The sequence below is a fragment of the Vidua chalybeata genome, chromosome 1, assembly GCF_026979565.1.
Source record: "Vidua chalybeata isolate OUT-0048 chromosome 1, bVidCha1 merged haplotype, whole genome shotgun sequence".
NCBI classification, from domain to species: Eukaryota; Metazoa; Chordata; class Aves; order Passeriformes; family Viduidae; genus Vidua; species Vidua chalybeata.
In genome coordinates, this window is record NC_071530.1 from 87,645,759 (window position 1) to 87,669,965 (window position 24,207).

A 24,207-nucleotide genomic window follows, 5' to 3' on the forward strand; every position below is an offset into this window, starting at 1 on the left:
TAATGGAGCAGAGTTATACCTCTCAAAAACCTCACTGCATGCTTTGGTAACATCCACAAGGTGCATAGGACTCTTTGAACCATGGATGCAGGGACAAACTAAACACAGAACGAGTTACTCTAATGTAGAAAAGATCCCATACGTCTGCTAGTGGTATAACAACAAACAACTTGGAGAGTCTGGATATGTTGTTTTGAATTGCTTGCAAACTCTGTTAAAAAAGAGAGACATTTTTAATATTATAATTTATGTAAGTTGCTACTAATATTTAAATTAGCGAAGTCAGCTCCTCACAAAGTCAATGAACTGAGAGTTCAGCGTGGCTTATTTATCCAGACATTCTAGAATACAGGAATGCTAATGAGACAGTGTTATTGAACAGAGCAAAATATTTTGCAAAAGACAAGATTAAGAAACATTTATACCGTTTAGTGTGGGGATAAAACCACCATATTTAATGGCTGTTTAAGGCGAAGTTGGGGATCTCTAGCCACTCTTACACCTCTTTTTTCTATTAACTGAAAATAATTGGAGCACTGATAAATGGTTGGGATTTTCTAGTTAAGATCTTCATGTGACCCAAGCCATAAAGAATACTGAACTCATTTTCTTGTTTCTACTGTGCAGATGTGTAATATATCCTAGGGTTAATTCAGTGTTTTTTCATACAGATGTTTACAAGGATAAAACTAATTAAAAATAAGTATTTAACTGGCTTATCTTCATTTGGCATTCAATATGGGCCTGGAGGAAAGGTTTCCAACAGCCCATGCTGTGCAGTAGCCCCTTCCCTTACACTGCAAAAAAATGAGAGCATGTTATGAATTCTGAAGCCATTTCAGTATGCCATTAAGCTGATGCTTATGAGTTTTGTTCTGATGCTGTTGCTATGCCAATTTGAGACAGGAAAACAGTCTCTAAGCATTTACTGAAAACATTGCTCATCAATTGGAAAAAAAAAAGGAAAATGGGGAAAAAATCCAGACATCAATCTGGTACTTGAAGAGAAACACAAGCTCCCTTGTTCTGGCAGCCGGTTCTCCCACATGTACGCAGAGCCCTCTCCCCGCCATTGTGAAATATTCACATATGTCAACCACCCAAAAATGTAGCAGTGAAGAGCAAAAGAGCATTGTACAGAGGTTTTCTTGCCACTCCTCACAGGCAGTCACAGTGTTTCTGAGTTGATACCCAACAGCTTTACCAAGCTCAGGCCACACTGGGACAGCAACATTTTTCTCCATAAGAGCTGATGAGCACAAACCCTGAACCCAGACACAGAAAGAGCAGTTAAACAGTATTTACTGTGTGATTTAGAGAGTTTAAATCTGCCCTCTGAGCATGCTTTTGGATCATGAGAAATTAGTTTTTTCACTCCCTTAGGCCTTTTGTGCCCTGGCCACATGCTGAAGGAAGACATTGCTTGCAGGTGGATAGAGTGTGCAATTGGCTGAGGAGGTGATGTGATTTAATTGTGCAGGCTCCAGGCAAAATGCTAACTGTCAGGCAGGACCAGATGCTGCTCTAGTCCCAGCTCTGGGCATCCCTCAAGGATAGAGTTAATGCTATGTGGCACTAGGGATTGCAAAATAGCACAGCTTTTTCCATCCATAGTAAGCCATGCTTCTTCTCATGAAATGTCTCAGCATTTAGTTGAAGTATATTTAGAAGCATTCATGTTTGCTAAAACAACACAAAGTAAAAACCTCAAACTCATCAGAACTCTCATTCGTAGTGAAGTATTAATATACTTTTACCCAAAGTAAAAGTCAAGAACAAGGCTTTGGTTTTTTAATCTTTTTTGGGAATCATAGTTCTTCTTTGTTTCTACCATTTTGTTCAAACTCATGACATCATACTGTTGCTTATTGTATTCATATTTATTTTGTGTGCCAAAAAGAGTTTAACATCATCACAAAAAGGAATTTGGATACTTTGCTTAGTGTTCATCCATGGGAAAGTTTTACTTTTGGTTCTCAGTTTGAAGCAAGTTCTCAAAACACAAGAAACTCCTGCTTCTGACCAGCTGATCTCTAAAGATCAGTCCGTGTTAAGGTTGTCGCAGTCACCCCAGCCCCTCCACCCCTCTCCCTGCCCTCGCATGATGACTCAACTTCTAATGACACAGTCACACATGGGTTTTTCCACAGCACCTGTCCCATTTGACAGCCTGTAATGAATGAAAGGGTTGAGCAATGTTTATTTTTATCTTCTCTTTTCTATTTGAGCTCTGCTTTGGGGACAACTGTCAAAAGCATATTTAACCACTCACTTTTAAAGACTTGCATGCATCCTTCCAGTTGCATCCCTATGCTTATAAAATTGACCTTCAGAGCTACAGCTAAGTAAAGTCACAATTTCCGAATAGAACACTATTTTACTTTACTTTTCTGATTAAAGAAGACACCCAGCAGCATTTTGCATTTCTCATAAGGGAACATCTCATCTTTGGGGGGAAAATGGAGCTCTTCCAGCTCTTTCACAGCACTCTACTTTAATAGAGAGAGTCATCCTTCCCCATTCCACACAGGTATTGCATGTAAAATGTTCAGTGAGACAGCTGGCCATGGGACTGAGGGATGTTCACACAGACAATGCAAGCTGTGTCAACAAGCACTAGCTTAACAAGCATGTAGGCACAACTGCAAAAATAAACATTTCTTGTACTTCCTTGATCCTTGTTTAGACGACTGATGCTCACATCGCTTTCTCTTTTCTTCAGTGGTTGTCCTCTCTCATAAGGAGTCTCATTTCCTCGTGCTGTTTTCCTTCTATCTGTTCCCATACTGGGAGGGTTTGACAGGAACCTGACCCAAGAAGGATCTGGTAGAGAGCCTGAACAAATGCAAACCCTCAGCCTTTTCTTTTACCCCAAACTTTCCTCTTCAGTCCTGTTACTCTTCCCCTGGGAACCCACCCACGTCCACTGAATGTTTGCAGGCAGAAGAACTTCTTCTGTGTGTGCACAGCCATGACAGCCAGCAGCACATATGTCTGCCAGCTCCAGCTCATCGGGTGTGCTTGGCCAGCAGAAATAGCAAAATGCATGCCCTTCCAGTATAAGAAACCTGCAGTGAAACCTTTGCTAGGTATGATGCTTGCACAGGCGAGAGCATGAGTATTTAGATCCATTTGTCAAGCGCTTTCACTTCTCCACTTAGCAGGAGGAGCAAATAGAATGGCCATTCAGGGGCTGTGCAGGGGATCAAACCTTTGGCTTTGTGTGCTCTAGAACTGCGGTTCCCATCTTCTTACATCAGTCCCTTTTTACAGATCAGTTGCTCAAACCTCCACGACCGGGCAGTAGTGGAGCGATTTGCCACAGGGGACTGTATCATTTCTTATCCACGACCAGAGTCATTGCTTTCCCTGGCATTGCTTTTCCCTGGCTTTTCCTAACACATGCAAGCACCTGCAGTCCCTATTTGTACAGCTGTGTATCCTTCAGGGAAGCTGCTCACCTAACCTGACCTTGTCAGATGCCTGAACTGTGTTGCAGGTGAGTTAAAGGAAAATGTTTCTGGATGCAGCCGTGTACAGTGACTCCAGCTGCACTGCACAATGCTCTGCTTTCAGTGTGTGGCAAAAGAAAGCAGAAAGTCAAGACAACATTTACAGTAGTTATCAGTGGGAAAAAGAGTGGGAGGCTTTATAGAAAATCTCTTCTCCAGATATTATTCATGCTCACATCTAAGCGTGAACACATCTTTTCAGGGACCTGCCCATCTCGCCTCCCTTTCCCCTCCCACGGATTTCTGCTCAGTAGGTACCACAGGGGTAAAGCAGTCTTTATCTGAGACTTCTGTTCATTAGCTATCAGTGGTTATTGTCATGGGAGGCTCACAGGTGAGATCAAGCTTCATTTTTCCAGGTGATGGATCCATAAAGGTGTTGCAGGTCCCTGCTGTAGGGCTGGCCCTGAAATGAGGCAGCAGGTCACAGCAAGCTTTGAAATACCAGCCCCAGCTGCTACCTCAAGGTTCAATTTAACCAGCACAGTTCCCCAGAGAGTGGCATTACCAAGATCTCTTGGTGAGCTGACTCCACAGGCTGGAAGGGAAGAATAATATTTCAAATGAGTGGACTGGCAGAGTTCAAAGGGATAATAAGCATTTAAATTCAACATGAAAGACATCTTCCTCTGCAGAGCTTTAGGATGGAATGTAGCCAGACAGATAAGCTATTTAAAAGCCCCTTTAATCAAGACTATTAACATGGAGATTTTTGTCATAATTAAAAATATCCCCCTATTCAATCACCTTAAAGGGAAAGTGATACAAAATGGAATTTATTTTTCTATTTGAATCCGTTATAAAAGAACAGAAAAAACATTTTTTTCCTTGCAGGCAATCACATTGTCGTTAAAATTATCTTTGAGAGAAGATTCATTCCTGCTCATATTTTAGCTCGTAGTGAACTGTTGCACTTGTATTTCAAAAAAAGGTAGAAAGCCTACATTTTTACTTCCCAAGTGTTTCATTTTCTGACCACAAGCAATAGTGAGATAATTTAAAAGGAAAATTTTTCTTCTCACATATTTCCTGATATCTCAGAAGATGCTGTAGAAAACAGCATCATGTCAGCTCATACAGAAAGCACACTTTCTTTTTTGTTGTTTTTTTGGTTTTTTTTTAAATGCATTTGGAAGTAAACCACATTAAAAGAAGCCTACCTACTTTGCAGAAGGCAAAGCAGACAAAATAGCACCATGCACTTGTATTCAGCTAAGCTTGTGAGTACTAGAAAGGGAAGATGACACTTCAGGAGATACAGAGTACTACCAATGCACCTCTCTCCTTTCCTGATTCAGGAGCTCTTAGTCCTGTCTGCTGTGGGAATCCCCTCTTCCCTCTAAGAAAGCTGTTGACTATTCAGCTCACAATGATGAAGAATAGAAGAAAAATTAATAGGACCAGAGAAACTTTCCCAAAGCACCCTCAGCAGGGATGCTTCACGCAGAAACATGGCATCTGAATGGAAACAGGCAGTCCTTAGCAGGACAAGGGCTGCTGTTCACTTTGTTTGCAGGCAGATTCACAGACCTGAGTGGTTACAGAGGAAGAGCAGCATATGGGACATACGTGAAACCTCGCTGAGCCTCCCACGCAGTGCTAAGCCAGCTAGCTAACAACCTAATCCTGGGCAGGGAAAATATCACTATCTGACAGAGCTTTGCCAGTGAGAAGCTGCATTTCTCACAAGCTGAGAAGCTGTTCAATGATACAGCTGTGATGCATCTGAGGATGAATCCTGTTGATCTTACTAGACCCAAAGAGGTTTCAGAGTCCTTTGCTTGTCATGCTCCTATTGCTTTGCACTCCTCAGATTTTTAGAAAATGTCTTTGTTGTGAATCCTTCTTCATTTCAAACTGATACTGACTGAACTGGAAGATCCAGAAGGAGCATATATCACAATATATCATATACATCAGCTCAGTGCTACCTCTGGTTTATAGCACAGCCATGTGCTAACCCAGCTCTGTTGTTTTGCCCCTGGAACTTGACTGGCCAGCTTCTGCAAAAAGCCTTTTGTTGGACTGCAAAACCTGAAAATAAACTTGTAAATGCCAATGTTCTGAATGAAGTCTTGAGCAGTGCACTTTCAAGGTGCATCTTACCCTCTCACGGTGTTGAGAATACCGTGAATAGAAAATGCTGAAGCAGCTGCATAACCAAGCATCTGCTTGATAAGGTGGGACATCCCCATGCAAGCACCCATCTGTACAGCCCTGGTGTAGGTGCCCTGTCTAAGCCAGAGAACATATGCTGAATGGCAACTACCATATGAGATTACTGCCTGACAGGGCTCTTCAAAGATCAAGATCACCCTCCACTAAAAATATTAGATATGTGTATTTTATCCTATAGATCTGTATGGGTTCAGAGCAGCATCTACCTTTTTACAAGTGAGGAGCATCTGCATCACCATAGCTATTTATTATATAAACTTCATATCAGCTTTTCCAAGCAGGTCTAAATCACAGACATCATCTTGCTTTCCTTGGCAGCTTAGTCCTCTACCTTCACCCTTCAAAAACTTGATGAAATATGCTGATTTCCACCAGGCTCTATCTGTTCCTGTTCCTTAGAAGGTGTCTGTGCAGGCCACAAGCTGAATAGAGCTGTGCCAAGTTATGGCAGCAGGCATCAGCTGTGGTAAGACTTGCTCACCAAGCCTTGAGCACTGCCATGTTCTGCCTTGTGCATTACAGGCAGCCTTTCCTTGGGGGTACATGTCTGGAGGAACAGAAAAGGCAGGATCCACCTGAGGTGCTTGGATGGTTCCTGGGCATTAAGTCTATTGAATCACTACTTGAAACTAAATCTATTTGAGGGCTGTTTGAGTACTTTAATTAATTTATAGGCTCTTATTTAATGCTGGTTATTCTTATATTTAGTGAAAAAAGAGAGATTATTTCCAATATTGTCTCATCGGATAAGAAGAATTAGCTGCTTTTGCTGATATAATCTCCTCTTAGTAAGTAACCAAGAAAGATTCGTTATTGTCTCTTGAGCCTAAAGAAATGTCAAAGGTATTAAAACATTGACATTTTGTTGCAGTGAGATCTGAGAGATAAACCAGTAAGCTGCCTGAAGGCAAGATCTGAGATTACTCATCTGATTCTGTTGCTGTGATATGTATGGCATTGTGGCATAAAATTGCTGTGAGTCACCCCCTCCCTGTCAAGGTTCATACAAATGGCTGTGCACCATTTATCATGGTTATAATGGACTCAAAAGGAACAGAACTAGAAACTGAGAGCTGTTTGTGGTACTGATTTTCAGAACAAAATATGACCTTGCTAGAATCTGTATTTTTTTTTTTTACCAGCGCCAAATGAAATGCTGCACATGACCTTATCAGATGATGCTAAGAAAAAACAGTATTAAATCATTTGGGTTCTGCCCGTTGGTACTCAGAATCATCTAAATGCCCTAAAAAAAGATTATTTCTCCTAAATTAATCTCTTTTCTTCCACCTATCTTTCCTGGTCCCATTTTTATTTCATTACAGTCCTTTTCAAGTCCATTGAGAAGACAACATGAAAAAATCCTTGCCTGGTGAAAAGATCTGTCCTGTCTGGGTGTCCAAGATGCTCATTCTTCTTGTTCACCTTCTGGGGACTGTGTCTACTGTCCAGCTGTAGCTCTGCCCTTCAGCCTTGTGCCTTTAAGCTTACCATGGCCCATATTTCTGAACTTGCTTGAGTTAAACCACACAGAGGCAAGCAGTTGTCATCCAGCATGTATCAGCAGCCTGGGTTTCTCTCTTTGCTGCCCAGGACAGCCTGCAGGATGCCCTTGGCTTGTTTCACCCTTCCTCCAGGATGTCTGAAACTGTCACAGATCACAGCGGGACAGCCATTCCACCAGCACATTTCTTCCCTTTCTCTGAGTATATGTTTTAGAGGCAATAAATACTTCTGGGTTTTCACAAAAAAAAAACAAAGCCAAACAAAACAGGAAGAATAGCTTTTTTGACAGTTTGGAAAAAGCAGATTCAGGGTTTTTTTGTATTTCTTTGTTGTAGAAGGTGGTAAGTAATGAGCTGTAGCACTACAGTAATGAGCATCAGCCGACATTCTTTCTCTACTAACCTACGGCCTGGCTGGCACATCAACCAGTGCTAAAGCAGAGAGGCCTTGGTGTCATTCAAAAGCACGTTTTCTCAAACACCACTGTTGAATGAAAATGGATTTTAACATCAAAATTCCCATCACTACCATCACTTCAGCCTTCACAGAGTAAGGAAACTACTCAAGCTATAGCAAGGCCTTACTGCCTTCTCACTAACTCTGTTCTGGATCTTGTTGTTTAACCTGGAGAAAAGATAAATGTCAGGGAACCTCGTTAATGTCTGTGAGTATCTAAAGGGAGGGTGCAAAGAGGATGGATCCAGGCTCTTCCTGGTGGTGCAAAGCAATAGGACAAGAGGCAATGGGCAGAAACTGATGCACAGGAAGTTCCCTCTGAATATGAGGAAGAACTTCTTTACATTTCAAGAGAGCTCTCAACCACTCCCCACTCAACCATTCCCCACTGTTCCCTTGCTGGAAAGCAGAAATAGCTGCTATGCTATAGCTCCTGCTCCAAGGAGGAAAGGGAATGAAAACAGCTGGATCACCCCAGTCTCCGCAGGCCAGGAGCCACAGATACATTTTCGTGTGGCTCACATCTGCATGGGAAGAACCCACAGATTCAGTTTGTGAAATACATACCCAGACTTCTCTCCATGTCTCCTCTTCCTCTCCTGAGGAAGATCCAACCTTGATCTTGATTATCTATTTAATGCTCAAAAAAGATATCCCAGACTATCCTTAAAAGCCTCTTGACATGTATCCAGATGCAACCTGCAGGCACCCTCAAACTTAGAAGAGCCAGAATTCACAGTGGACCCAGGCTGGTACTGGCACATGAGACACAGATGTAACCAGGAGAGGGACACCACCAAATAAAATCAACAGCTCCATCACAGCTTCCAGTCCTTCTCTGCCTTTCTGCAGCTTTGTCTGCCTTCAGAGTGCAGGGAACAGGGCACACACCCCATAACACACCCCAGTAAAACATCAAAGTGAAAACAATCTCTTCTGGGCTTTAGCTGCTTTTGGCTCTTCCTTTTCTTGAAGCCTGGTCCCTGAAGACACCTAACTCCCACAGCCATCCCTCCATCCCTAGGCACTGGACTCTTTTTGTCTTCTAGCTGAACTGTCCTTCCCCATGGTGCTTGACAAACCTCTTCCCCAGGACTTCTGCCCCACATCCTGTCTCCACCCTGGCACAGTGGATGAGATCCGTGCACTTCCTGAGTCACTGCAAGCCAAACGGGCAAAGCTCAGCCCTGAGGATTTGTCAAACCCTGACATGCCAGGCACAGAGAAGAAAATAACTCTGCTATCTTTTTCGGAGCAGGCTGCAGCTTCGTGCCTTCGTTATGCATTACTCTTGTCATCAGCCGAAAAGCATGCAGGAAAACAGCCAAGCCTAGCTTATCAAATGTGCCTGGTAAGAATATCTTGTGGTTTAAAGCCTTGGCACAGCACACAGCACAGACAAGTGCTTCTTCTGCAACTGTTTGAATTTTCCTGGCTATTTTGGAGGGAGGCCATGGGGACCAGTCTCACTCTGAAGCTGGTCACGTGTGAGTGTCTTGCTGAACCAAGGCCAAAATTTCCCTACAAGAAAAAAGGCAGAGCTTGTATAAGCATGAAAATTAACAATAACAAAAAATATCTTTACTCTCATTTCCATAAGGCATGGAAATTATGAAAAAAATCAACAGTAAATTAGCTAGAGATGAACATTTAGACTCCGATTTCATTAATGTGCACATCTGGTTAAAATGAGGCGTAATTTATTGCAAGCTCTAAGGAGATGTATGGGCCTCTATTAAGAGATTAGGGAGAGGTGTCTCCCTCCTCCCCCAGTCGCTTTGTTTCCTGTTTTAATTTCATAATAGCCAGTTTGAAATTTCCACAAACACTAATGGGATCTGTTTTCCCTCATGAGAGTTCACTCCACCTCCTTTGATAATCAAAAATATGACAAAGCAGCAGCCTTGGCAGAGTCTGCCAGGGTGGACTCGGCAGTGTTGCAAAGGGCAAGTCTGCCCCGATGGGGAAGATTTTCTGTTCCCAGAAAGACAGCGCAGCATTTATAAAAAAATCACTCTTCCATATTAGTGAAATGGGTGGGTGTTTAGCTAAGCTGAGCACCAGGCACCAGGCACCTAATGGTGACATTAAGCACCTGAGGGTGGGAGTGGCAGTGCCAGCCTTGGGGAGCTGCAGGTGCTGTGATTTTTCCACCACCAAGACGTCCTGTTCTCCTGTCCCGTTCTTGCCAGGCTGCTGGAGTTCTCAGCCAGCCCATGGGCACACATTTTATGCCCCAAGACTGCAGGATTCTACTGCCTGCATAGGCCCATGAGATGGGTAGTCCAATCTGTTGCTGCACCCCTAAATAATGTGGTTTTTAAACTTGATATTGTAAAAATTGCCCAAAAGGCAATCTCCATCCTCTCGGATGGGGTAAGATTTATGTCCCTTCTCAGGTGCCCAAGAGTATGGAAGGGTAAAGGTGATTCCAAATAACACCCATGTATATCATTGTTTACTCCTAGCAAAAGTTCAGCTGGCAGTGTTAGGTGTGTGAGGGAGAAATTAAGCAGCCGTGGGTTTCATGTGGCAGCTAGAGCTGAATGTACTCAGTTACTGCTCAAGCCCACACAGTAAGGCTGTGGAAGAGATGCATGCATAATTCATATACTTTTAATTAAATGGTAACATCTTTCAATATATTGAATTTACTGCAATTACATTTATTGCAATTACATTTATCTCTTCATATGCTTTGACCTACTAAAGCATCATTTTTTTTTTCTTTCAGTTACAACAGGAGCATAAACAACACTAACTGGACTTTAGGACTAGATGTGACAAAGGAGACCTGGAGCTGTTCCAGGCTGTTCCCACTGGAGAGAGCAGCACCAGAACAGGGATGCCCAAGGGCCACTGAGGGAGATAGAAGCTGCCCTGAGCTGACCCACAGGCGCAGGGAACAAGTCCTGCATGTCCTAATGCTCCTCCTTGGGGGGTTGAATACAATGTTCTTCGAAGGGTTTTCAAGCAAGCAAAGCTGTCCTGCAGGAGCTTTTTTCAAGCAGAGACCACAGTGGAGCCAGGGTGTGCAAGCTGGTGGGAACAGTGGTTTGGGATTAGCAGAGGTCGCCCTTGGACACCAACTGAGACACCGCAGCGCTGCACGAAGATTTTGTTCAGGACAAGGGTGTCCCTAGAAAGTGGAGCCTGGCCCTTTTGCCATTGAATTTGTAGGTAATGCACACAGCTAGGAGATGTGTCACCTCTGAGGAGCAGGCAGCTGAGACCCACCATGGCATGTTTTTCTCTGCCAAACTCATTGCTCGGCTCCCCACAGTCTGTAATGGGATCTATTGGGTGCAGTGCAGGGTCAGTGTCTGGGTCTGCTGGGCTGGGCAGGCCACAGCACAGTTGTGCTGGGGATCACTCTCTGTGATCTGGGGTCCCGCTCTCTGCGTGGGAAGATGTTTCAAGGCACTAAGGATGGGCCACAGGATTGGCAGTGCAGGGATTCAAGTCACTGCACTAATCCAGTTTTTGCAGAGTGGGAACCTAAATCATCTTGCTCTGGAAGGATGGGAGATAGAAATCCCACAAGGGTAGAATGAGGATGAAGAAAGGAGACCTCTCCCTCTTATACCACATCCCCCGTTTCTTTCCAGTGCTTCAAAATTTAGCACAGCAATATGGAGCAGCATAGCCAAAGACCTCAGTGGTAGGAAGGGATAAAAGGGTGGTTATTTCTACCATGCACGATTATGATGAGGACAGAGAGGCTGCAAAAATACCCTGCCTGAAGCAAGAAGAAAGAAAGGAGAGAAGAAGGAAGTATGGGAGGAAGGGAAGGAGAAAGAGAAGTAGGGAAGGAGAAACAGAGGGAGGGAGCCAGGGAAGGAAGGTGACTTTTGTCACACTTCTTTGGAGTGTCCCCATTCACTAAGGCCTCACTGATAAAATGGAGATTAACCATCCAAAATACGAAAGCAAAATCACACAGCAAAATCACTCACTTCAAGGGTAGGGCAAATGATAATATCCTGTCTTTAACACTGCTCCTCTGTGGCCTTCTCTGGTGCCAGGCAGCAGGCAGGAGAGTCACTGAGGCTGAGCAGTGTACCCACAGGCATTTAGTGGACTTGATGGGAGCTCCTGCAGCCCTGGATGATGGCAGTCTCTCACTAGCTGGTCTCTAATGAGAGATCATCTCACAGAGATTTCCTGGTTGGCAAGAAAACCTGTTGTGCTTTAAGGCCTGTTAGACACCGGACCCAGGACAGCAGAAGGAGAGGTGAGAGATGAGTGAGATACAGAGGAAAGGTAGAAAAATGCAGATGGAGGAGCACCTTCTGAGGGTCAGGGAAAGCAAGAGTTGGTAAGGGCCTTCAAAAGGGCAAAAGATTTTCAACCGGAAAGTCAACAAAGCCAGAGGTGCTTGTGTGGAAGGGGTGCTCAAAAGGGTAAAGGAAGCAGGCTCCCATGAAGCAGTCTGTGAGTGAGTGCCAAGCAGAGGAGGGAGGAGGATTGGCAGGGTGGCATAGAAAGGCACTAAGGAGCTGTGAGGCAGGTCATTAGAGGAGGTACCTTCTGTTCCCAGTGGCTCGCAATAGCCAGGGCAAGTTGTCAGGAACTCACACTGAGCCTTGGCATGTTGGGCTGGAAGTGGAGAAAGGGGAGTGCTCTTGGGCTGCCGAGCTAAGTCAGCTCCAGCACTTCCCGTCCCTGTCTTCATACGCCGGCAGCTTTGGTGGAGGTGCTTCTCAGGGGCTGTCATCCTCGCCTTGCCACAAAGGAGCTGTGAGCCAGTGTGACAAGGGCACTGCCGTTCTTATCCAGAGCAAGCATGGGTACTGCCAAGGGCACTGGCTGCAGCTCTGCTGCAGACCTTGCTCTGTTCCCTGAGCAAAGATTGGTCTTGTGGGGTTTAGTCAGCTTTGGAGGGAACAAGTTTGAAATGTGTTTGCAGGCAGGAGGAGTAATCAGTCTCACAGTGATGCTTCTACCACTAAATCCCTAATTTTACACACTCAGCTAGAGGGCAACTCACACTGACCTTTCTCCCCAGAGCCTCACGCATCTACTCGTGGCCTCACAACATGGGCACAAGGCAGCCTCCAAAACCTCAGAGCCTCAGCTCTTATAGGTGACTCTTACATACACAACCACCACAGCTCTCACCCTCAATAGCCCCAAAGCCTCACTGAGTGGCCATGGAGCTGCAAATATCTCAGCTCCCAGCAAGGCAGTGCACATCCCACCTTGGAGAATGAAGAGGTTGAGTCAGCCACAGCAAGAAATGCACCCCAAGAAGGACAGAAGTGCTGGGTGCTATCAGCACTCCTCCCTCCAAAAAAACCCCACCCAATCTTTGTTTTCTCATGCCAAACCATCTTGTGCCCTTGCTAAGCCTGCCATTGCTGGAAGGGGGCCAGCAGCCACAGCAGAGCATGAGACAACTAGCACAGAAATCATGTTTTTTGTTGTTGTTGTTTTTGAGAGCAGCAAGGCAAATAATTAAAAAAATAACACATTTGAATTCTTCACATCATGGAGTCCCGGGGATGCTAAGCTGACTGACCAAATATCTTTTAAGAAAATAATTTTTGCTGTGGTTTTCTTGGATTTCCATAAGAGTTTGCTAATAAAAGGCAGAGGAAGAACAATGCAAGAGGGTTAAGTTGTTCCCTGCTTGAAGAACTGAATAATCACTGCATGAAACAATAAAGATCCATGTGGCTTTTATGCCACTCTGATGACACAGCTGAGCACTCCCTGGCATTATATAGCAAACACACACACTGTAGAAATACTAATTAAAAAATAACATAATTAGTGTCAATTGCATATTGCTTATGTAATGAGGCAATTTTATATTTGTAATTTTAAAATAAAGTAAAAAGTCAAATAATGTTTCAGGTAGTAGTTTGCCATCAGGCTGCCCAGCAGGTGACAGTGTGGATTTTTGCTGCTCTTGCTGTTGTCTCTTCTTGTTGATGTTTTCCCCTATTCTCCTGACCATCATAGACCCTAAAGTCTGATGAGGAGACATCTCACAGGCCGTATGTGTTACTGGCAGCACATAATATGTAGTTGTAATGGTCAGGGTTGTCAAACACATCTGATGCCACAGCTAAACTGCTCCTATTTCCAGCTTCTCACAAAAAGGGCAAGCCTGCTCTCCTCATCTGACACCAGAAGCTGGGATGCTCCCATGAACCTGTCCTGGGATGGCTGGGAAAGAGCAATAGTTGGTCTTTTATTTCCCTCATTCCCTGATGCATCCTCCCGCACATCTGGTCACAACCAAACATGACTCAGGGTTTGCTGCAGGGTTGCCCTTCAGGCCAAGTTGAACTTGGGCATGGGGATCCCAGTGCTGATCAGCCCCAACGGCTTCACTGTGCCTGGCAAAGGCATGGCCATTGTCTTTCAGGAGGCTTGGGGTTCCCTCCCCTTGCCTGTGTCTGCACCCTGATGGGTGCCTTCCTACTCCTTTGCTGCCACAGGAATTTTGCACCACAGTCTGAAACCATTGCCTTATTGTGCCTCTGCCCCAACAGTGCCTGTATGCAAAGTCTGTTTTCTGCTTGAGAAAGCATGTCCCCAGAGATTTAGAATTAATCTCAATGACTTCACACTCAGTCTCACAGATCAGTCATCTGATAATGAACCAGAAGATTGTTCAGATTTACATCTGAAGTCCCCACGCTTCTCCATTGCAGCTGAATTCCACAAGAGTATTTGCCAACCTTTTAGCGCACAGCTTCTCATTACACTGCACCTCAGAACACTGTTCTTTAGCAAAGATCTTTATTAAGGAGAATTAATTAACTAGGTTTGCTGTCTGGATAATCAATTTTCTTGGTATAAATTGAGCAGAGTTGGAAGAATGCTGAGCTGTTGCTCCTCTGATTTCCCCACATAGAGAATAAAAATAGAAGAAGATCCAGATGGAGGAATTGGGTAGGGATCAGATTCCTTCTGAATACTGAGTTTTGGCAACCTCATAAAATGGGGTGAACATTGCTGCAATATAATTTCCTAAGTGCACTGGGAAAGTTAATGTCAAAATGTCTCTAAATCTCTGATTTAGAGATCTTTGAAGGAAAGGGAAATGTTTCATTCTGAAGCAACTTTTCATTTAGATATTGAAAGAAAGGCAAAATCAAGGGCAAAAATCTGAGTGAAATGTTTTAATTGTGTTTGAAAAAAAAAAATACAGTGAACAGACTTAGTTTGTTTTGGGTTTTTTGGTGGGTATGTTTTTAAATTTTCCTCTATGGAGCAGTTTAACAACAACCTGATGTCTCTCAGCCCTGTGTGAAGCATTCTTCCCCATCCTTTCCACTCTACTAATACTTTTTGCTGTCTTTTGAGCCCTAGATGAAAGCCCAAAAACCTGCCAAGTTTTGTGTTTGTCTACCTTAATCCTGCCAGTGTTTTTCTGGCTCTGGTATTCAGCAAAGTGTGCCCCACCTAATGACCCCACAGACGATTGGCAACCCACAACACCAGACTATAACTTGAAGCTGGAGAAAACCCTCTGGGCTTTATGAAGAAATTATCTCTCCATTTTTTCTTTGCATTGTAATTTTTTATATGATGGTGGATCCACTTTCCTAGCAAGCAGATGTTTCCTCTAATTGGCATGTTGCCCCTTGCCTCCTGGGTTTGACTGGTTTGACTACAAATTGCTCAGACTCTGTGATTTATTTTTCATCTCTTTTATTGCAGGCATGAATACAGGAACAGGTAAACAGCGGAGCCGTAAAAGTTTCTCTTTAGGCATGTTTTCAATAAAATGCCATCATACACTGTCTGATGATACATGCTGCTACTCAGGTGAAACAAAATGGTGTGAGCAGTCTTGCTTTAAAGCTACTACCCACCACTCAATGTTGCAGCTGCCAAAGAAGCCTTCTCCTCCACTTGCTCTCTATCTTCCCTCCTTCTCCACATCATCTACAGCTTCTTTTACGGCACTTAACTTTACAAAACACAGTTGTGAGTCTAATCTTACATGCAATTACAGATCAGTCTCAGTATATTTATTGCAAACTCCTTGAACATCAGGACATTAAAAAAAAAAAAAAAAAGAAGAAAGAAAAGGAAAAAAATATATTCCATTGTATAATTACAAGTAGTTTTTTGTAGCAAATGAACCAGAAATTTATTTGGAAAAAAAAAAAAAAGCAAAGGCTATTTGTAAACAGTTCAAATGAAACATGATGCTGCCTCCAATTAAACATTTCACTGCATTGCTAGCTCTGTTTCAAATGGGCACATAGGCATCCTGTTGCAAGAGAGTGAAGCCATGAACTGAAACTTTGGAGGAGTTAATTTTCAAATTTTGCACTTCCAGGGTCTATGAAACATAAAAAGTGTACACACACAACTGGATCTGTGAGAGGTGTGGAATCTCAACCAACATTTCTAAAGAAAACTCAGTTATTCCTTTAAAAAAAAAATTAGTGGAAACAGCTGAGCCACACAAAAACAAAGCATAATTGGTTGGCTTCCATAAGAGACTGCAAAATGAGAAAATATTTAACTCCTTGCATAGCTATTTAAATGGCCAATAAAATTTGCTGGAATCACCCAAACATGACAACATTGCATTCCGCTGCTTAGAGGCTTCACGCTGAAAAGCTGGGATCTGCTGACGGGGCCAGAGCATCACTCGGGGCACTGCGAAAAGCCGGGGCCACCCCTGATTAGCTTTGCCAGCGTGGCTATAGCAGGAGATTTCATCAACCAGCTACTCCAAGATGGAGCATGACTATAGAGAAGCCTCTGTGCTTATGTCACTGTAAGTTGTTATCCCAGCTCTCTGTTCTCCCACAAGGGATAAAAGCTGTTCTGACAAAAGGATATTTCTGGCAGTTTATTTACGCCTAATGCTCAAGGCTTTCACTGGCAGAGCTTTGCTGACCACAAATTGTACCTAGAAGCTGAACCCTGGATGATGCAGCTGAGTCAGCAAGGGTTTGCAATGTAAACCTAGCCAGAGGGATGGAAAGCAGGATTCATCTCACTTAACTTTAATCAGTATAAAGGTAGATACTTAAGTCAGAGGCACTCCGGAAGACAGCTCCTTTGATCGCTCATCAGGTGAGAGCTGGGCATTTTAATATTAGATGAGATGAACCCTTTCTGAGGAGAGCTGAAGAGACAAAATCTTTTCAGCCACCCTTTTCTGTCACCAGTTCTGGACACCATGCTTCAGAAGGCTGCTGTTCAAATGCATTATCTTTACACGTCAATGTACATGATAATGATAGCCTGTGCTGGGCTTCATGCTGCCACAACTACATATGCAAGCTTAAAGCTAGCTCAGATACTTCTGCACTATTATATAGACATACCTTCAGGCAGAGTATCCTTTAACACCTGTAAAGTTAAATTGTAGGGGCAAATCTGCAATATCTGCCCCTCTGCAATATGTTCATGTTGCCATTGTCTTGTTCACAGCAGTTTTGGGTAACAGGTGTCCTAACACTGTAATTCCCAACCAGAGGTGAGGCAGAAGTGTTTCTTCAGAGGATGTGAAAACTGAGATGCTCAAGCATGGCTGAAGAAGGTACGTAGTAAGAAAGAACAAGATGATGACATTCCACAGTTAAAAGTTTAGTTTGATATCAGTAAAACAGTTTTAGTAAAGCTCCATTAGACTGCAGAATAGGAAACAGTGGCAGCCAGTGGATAAGACACTAAAACATGACAAGGCAACATACTTGGAGTTGTTCTGTAGAAAACGTCCCTCAAAATCTAAGCAGCCACATGAGCCTTTCCCTCTTCTCCTGGTGGGAACCAAAGAAGGAGGAATCTCTGCCCTTCTTCAGCTATCCCAGAGCATGCCTCAGCTATAAAGACTTGGCCATATAAAGTAAGCTTGGTTCACGTTACTTGTTTTCCGGTTCTGACTATTTCAGCTGAAGAAATTTTATACAATGGGAGCAAAAATGATGCATTAAAAACAATAAACTAATAGACTGCTTATGAGCCAGAACATCTTGTAGGCTAGTCTGACTCAGGCATTCAGTTTTGCTAAAGGCTTTTGCTTTAAGAGACCAAACAGTCCTACCATGGATCTGTTTTTCCCCCAAACCTGAAGTCAGATTGTGGGGTTCCTAAAGTCCACTTCATTGCAATCAGTATGACTGAAGGGTGTGTTCAGATTTTTTTGTTTGTTTGGTTGGGTTTTTTTTCTGGGTTTTCCTTGACAATGACTTTGTGAAACTGTTGCCAGTTCAAACACAACTGAGGGTTACCTAACAGGCAGAAAACCAGACTGAGCTAGTCAGCACTTTGCCATTCTCCACCTAACTTCGTTTTCCTCTCCCAAGTCAGCATTTCTAGTTACAATTTTCTTTTGTTTGTTCTTCAAAACGCTCACTCTCACTTGGACACAGGCAAAATGTGCTGCTGCTTCTCCCTCATCAATACCTTCTGGGAAGTGGTGAGAAAAGAGTAATAGGAAATTGTATTCTTTTGTGTCTGTGCATTTTCCCCTCCTTTCCAATTTCCTCACAGGGATTTAGTGTTCCTAATCAATCTTTAAGAACCCCGGACTGATGGAGTGGGGCATTAAAACAAAAGGAACAGAAGTGTCCTGGCACTGCAACTAGCAGGTGGACAGCATACAAGTAATATCTGATTACCCAGAAAAGTCATTGGAATGCTCTTAAATCTACAGTCCAGGTGTGGTTTTGTGGCTTCTTGTGCCCACTGCTCATGTTGAGCCACTTGATTAAATTTTCTGTGTAACAGTTGTGCCATGTGTTTTGACCAATCTATGGCAACCAGAAAGTGTTGTGTTTGGTGGATTTAAATGGGAAGCCTAATGCTATTTTTTTTTTGTCTCAGCAAATATAAAATAGGTAAGTCATTTTATACCTTCACACTGCAATCCACAGTCTTACGAAGCTCTCCAGAACTCTCATTTTAGAAAAACAGCAGAAGCTAACTCTGAAGGAAACCCAGTCTCACAGCAATCACTTCCCAGCCTCCACACAAACAAACTGCTTAAGCTGAGATAAAGCCATTGTAATCAGTGCCAAATGAAGGGCAATATTTTATCTTAATACAAATAAGAGAACATAGTGTACAGAGTAACAGAAAAATATACATCCTCAGCCATACAAAATGCACAAAAGCTTTCCTGTTGAAAGAATACCTTGTAGCTGACAGTCAGATATTGTTAGTTTTCTAGATGACCCTGCACTATTAAACAAGGGGAAACAGAGACCCTTTTTTTCCCTAGGAGATCGTTGGTAGCTTTACCTGTATACCATAATTCCCTACCTGCGGCTGCGGCTCTGCTAGTGTTGGACCACCCACCCCACTTCATGCCTGAGATAGCTCCACTGGAAGTAGAGGCTGCTTCTGTGTTGGAGGTGAATGGGGTGTACAGCCCTCCACAGGTTTGCTGGGACATACATGCTGATTAGTAGAGTTAAAAATATGGGTATAGGCACAGCTATGCCTTAAACGATCATTGTTCTTGTTCTTGAAGGGGACCAGTCAATTCATGTCAGTCAGGAAGGTGGTTTTTTACCCAGGAAGGAAAAAATTCTCCTTATGTGAGCTATGTCCACACCGCTGAGGCTCTGCAACCTTCAGTGCTGGGGCAGAAGACGTCTAAGCTTGGGCTAGCCTTAAAGCCTAGGCAAACTGGAGAAGGTAAAGCTCCTCACTTACTTTAAAAAAAGTCAGTATCAAGCTAGAAAGTCAGTAGCAAATTACTTTAAACAATGGATCTTTTTCATCCATTAATGGAAATACGGTAAGATTTTGTTGAAGGTTTAGGTCAAGGTGATAAGCTATAGGGAGTATTGGGTGTGTATATCTGTATGGTGGGGTGTCTCCCACTTGCAGCTATTTATATCTCTGAGGGAAGGCTAAGGTTAGTAATTTAATAAGACAGCCATTTATTCTGTGGAGACTAACAGTCCTGGGGTTAGGATGTAATAATCATTCTTCTGCTTTAAAAATGGTTCTCTTAACAAATAGCAGTAGCTCATTGCAATTTTCAGTTGTACAAAATGACATATTTTCTATGTTACTATCAAAATATTCTGCATAACATTAATTTCTGTGCACTTATTAACATATGTACAGAACAGTGTTTCCCAATAGAAATCAGTATGCTCCTTGCTGATCCTCTTTGCCCTAGATTTACCAAAACCAAACCAGAAATTAATTGTGTTAATAGTATAAAATCTCAGGAGAGAGAAAGGATTGAAGGTTTATTTCCCAGCAGCAAATGAATAAAGGAACTCCTTCAAGTTAAAGTCTAGCCAAGACGAAATTTTAACCAACCGTGGTGAATCCAGGCGAGCCAGGAATATCACACATTTTCCTGATGCATTATGTTGAGTACACAGAAGCAGAGGAATGTAAACAGACAGAAGGCACATGAAAGGCCCCAATCCATTCTCCATCTGACGGAAGTGTGAATTTCATAATTCTGTCATCAAGAGTCTTTTCATCATTTTCTCTCTCTCAAGTTCACGCCTCAGAGTCTCAGCACTGTGTAATTAATGCACAAACAGCCAATTATGGGAACAACAATAAGTCTCAGATTTCAATTTAAAATAATTAACATTTTCAAAATACCAGAGGAGGGGAAAAAAGGTCAGAGTCAATTCAGTGAAAAAGCTGATAACTGATGGCTGATTCAAAAACAAGTATCACTTGATATTTCTGATGAGCAAACAGAGGCAATAAGAAGGACATAAAAAGATCTACATGGCAAAATAGTTTATAATTTCATCTAACCTCCATTAAAGGCTACTGATTTCAAAGGAAGCTGGACAAGGACTCTAAAAATGAAGCAGCTACAGCGAATGCCATTATGACAGACTGCTGTTACAGCCTTCTGCTCCTTGGTGTGATCTGATATTCAGGGATATCTATATACATAGATATATAGCTATGTTGAATTTACCACAGTTCTGCACACATCAGGATGCCATAATCAGAGGCTGAGGTCCTTGCTCTCACCAATTCACTCCACAGCCCAGAGGATTTGTAACCCTGAGAATGCCCTGGTTTAGTGACTCCATTTCTGATATTGTTTACCATGCTGTTCTGAAAGTTATGTATCTCACACTTTTAACACAATTTGGAGATTTGCAGCCCATTCGTGCACAAGCAGGGGCAGAATTACCCACTTGTGCATGAGACATCTTATAGAAGCTGAGTTCAGCACTACAGCTTTAGAATTACTTTTTCACTGGAATGATAAATTTTTAGATGAGTAAGCAATGTTGAATAAGTGTGCAGGTGCAATTAACCAGCTGCAAAAAATAATTAACAACCAAAAATGGGAATCAACTGTGAATCCAAAAGCATAAGAGATTAATTCATTATGATGCCAAAGAAATACTTTTTTCTTCATAAGCCTTGAACTATTTGTGCTTCAGAAGTAGTGACTATATCCATTGCTACATTTAGATTCAGTAAATTATCAGCTTGGGAAGTTCAGCTTTTATGAAATTATAGAATAAGAAGCCAGCATGCAAAACCAGTAGGATGAAGGAATAGAAAACTGAAAAGAATCTGTCTGTAAAAAGGTCATATAACTTGTTGATTCTCTGAGAAATTACACGACCACTGTAGCTTGACATTACTAAAATAGGGGGAAAAAAAAAAAGAGAAAGAGGAACAAGAAAGAAAACCAGTGTCTGTTTTTCGTTTAGAAGAACAGACATTGCTCAAACTCAGGTTTCCCCCATGGACACCTAATTTCAAAAAACGAATTGTAACAGCAGTTATTAAAACAAAACTTTTGTGGTTCAGATAAAATGATTTGTCTGAGGAAAATCTGCACAACCCTTTTGTCTCCAGGCCATTGGTCACAGAAATGGTATGCTGCTGGCTGCAGCAGTTAATTAAGGTAGGCTTTTCTTTATCTCAGAGCATGAAAGTATCAGTTACAGGTATTTCTTTACATAATCCACCTATTCTGAAGTAGTCAAGCAAAATTCTTTCAGTATAAGAGAAAATGACACTATATGGCAATTATGACAGAAAAAGGGAAATCAAGCTGATTCCTTTAATGAAGAAAACATCATAGTATTTCTGTGAAAGAACTGCACAGTACCTGTCTGCCAGTGAAATGGGCTTATGTGACGTATATACTGTCTGGACTGTTGGAGTTGGTATAGTCTCTGCCAGACACCTCAGCACGGGTGATGGAGACACCAGCGTAATCTTAGGAGATGACTGCACCCCACAGCATTGTAATTTGCTGTCTGCAAATTCTGCCTAAAAAAAAAAAAAAAAAAAAAAGTATACACACACAGAGAAAGAAAAAATTGTAGATTAGCTTCTACTGGTCTCGCCATCCTTCACTATCCAATTCATTGCCAAGCACACAGTAACAGCAACTAAGAATGAGAACAAATTGGAGGCTGTGGCTAAAATCTCTCAGTGCAGCCTCTGCAGAGACTCCACAGCCATGTCTTTTGATGCCTGAGGGACCAGCCTGATTGCTACATGCGCTGAGTGAGATGACACGTATGGGACTGGCAGCACTCAGGTAAAAAACATGATCAGTTTGGAGAATGACACTTATCATTATTGTATTTTCCCTAAAAATTATGCAGAATGCCGACAACATGAGATTTCTGGAATATTCTTCATGAATCTTATTGTGTGTCCTCTAACTACTCTGTTTTGTTAACAGCTAGGAGTCTGGGCTTTTAGGAGTCCAGGTTTCAAAACCTTCATCTCTTTTCCACTTTTGCTAACTGAAACATGCCTCAAGAGAAATATTCTTTCAGTATCCAATGAAAGGCAATGTTAAAACAATATTGGAAGTGCAGATTTAAGATAAATAGCAAGCAACCATCTCCTGCCTTTTAGGTGAGATATTTCAGCGCAACAATATTATAGCAAAGACAGGGCTATTTTTACAGCCAGAGGGGGAGGATCCCTAAAAATCAAACAGCCCTGTCTTGCTTTTTGGCATGGGCTATTTCTTATACCAAACCACAGCAGCTAGTGCCTGTGGTGCATGTATGACCCTGACCTGGGAAGAATATAGAGCAACTGCAATTGTCAGTGTGTCAGGATCATTAAAACACACTCCTACTGGTATCTATATCCTACCTTTCTTCCTTGGTGACTACTTCTTCTGAACCTGGTTCAGAGTCTGAGGCGGAGAGGAGGAAAAGTCACCACCATAAGAGCAACCTTTTTTCAAGAGCAACTTTTCTTTTGTTTTTTTTTTTCCCTAATTATTTCTCAAATTCTGCAACCCTCTGCAAGTGATTCACAAACTTAGTTTACACAGTGAGAAAACTATTTGAGCCCAAGCTTTCCTGGGCTGTGTTAGGTTTGCTTGCTTATTGTCACTTTTTAATATGTTTAAACACATCTCTAATGATCCAAAATAACCTCTGAAGCAAAAAGAATTCCATTAATTCCACAAAATTAGTAAAATGGAAAAATGTAAAATCAACTAAAGAAACTCTCCTGTGTGCAAATAATGGCTAATAGGACCTATTCAAAATTCTCCGTAATTCAAATTTTAAAACTCAACCTTACAAACTGCAAGGATATGAAATTTGGTGTCCCTGTGCTCTGAGGACTGCCAGATCTTACTCTATGGCATGAGAAGAAGACATCACTCTGAAGCTGATGCACATTCTCCCAGCTTCACTGAAATCAGCAAAGTGATGACAAATTACACTTGCTAAAGAATTGCCTTGAGTCCCATAGTGTGTTTGATCTGGATGATTATTTTACAGTAGGTATCCAAAGCATCTTTTTATGTCTGATTGCACAGTACACTTAAGCCAAATATTTAACTGGTCTAAACAGATATAATTTCATTAATTTAAATCTATGTGGCTAACACGTGCCTGAGAATCTGGCCATCATGCCTGCCATTTTTTCTGTGGAAATCTCTGAAATTCAGAGAGTTCCTGGGTTGAAGCTTATATTTAAACATTAAAGGTAACCAAGTCATCTAATTTTTCATCTGATCAAATCCACACAACTGCATATGCACCACCAAATCTGAAGGTGTACATGAAAGGTAAAACCTTCTAAACATCACTATACATAATCCTTTTCCTGCTTAATAACATTCCAATGTTTTCTTCCAAGTTGGAGGGGTGGGGGGAGGAAGGGGGATGTGAAGGGTAAGGGGAAGCAAGAACAGGGAAAAAAAAAAAAAAAGAAGGAAACAATTACCAAACAATACCATCTGGGTCTGCATGTGACCAGAGACCATTCAGAGTTAGATCTGCCTGCAAGTCCTAGCTACCCTTCCCTTACAGCTCCTGCCTGTGGTGGAGCTCTCTTCAAGCCCTCAGCAGTGCACCAGGATGATCTAAAATGCTGCTGTGGAGAGACACCTCCCTTTGGGCTGGGACAGAGGGCTCTGAAACACAGGACCAAAGCCACCTAAGTGTCCTAATTGTTTTCCCATCTCTGTGCAGTCCCATGGGTAGCTGCTTGTTCACCACAGATATTTGTACATAACTCACTAAAAGGAATGTACAGGATCGTACAGGATCATGTGGTGGATCATACATAATTTGGTTTTTATTGCAATGGTATTTTAAATATTTGTGATCTCAGTTTTTGTCTCCACCCT

At 42.4% G+C, this 24,207-nt stretch overlaps 1 protein-coding gene across 2 annotated transcripts in view; it reads right to left on the reverse strand.

Moving 5' to 3' along the window:
- Positions 1-19,826: 19,826 nt before the first annotated feature.
- EPB41L4B (erythrocyte membrane protein band 4.1 like 4B) overlaps positions 19,827-24,207 on the reverse strand; it is a 164,099-nt gene continuing 159,718 nt past the window's right edge. For both annotated transcript variants that reach the window (XM_053958232.1, XM_053958223.1), the window contains 2 exons: positions 21,703-21,866; positions 19,827-20,126 (listed from right to left, as the gene is read on the reverse strand). In XM_053958232.1, coding sequence (XP_053814207.1) covers positions 20,057-20,126; positions 21,703-21,866 — 234 coding nt within the window. In that variant the 3' untranslated portion in view covers positions 19,827-20,056. The remainder of the gene's footprint in view (positions 20,127-21,702; positions 21,867-24,207) is intronic.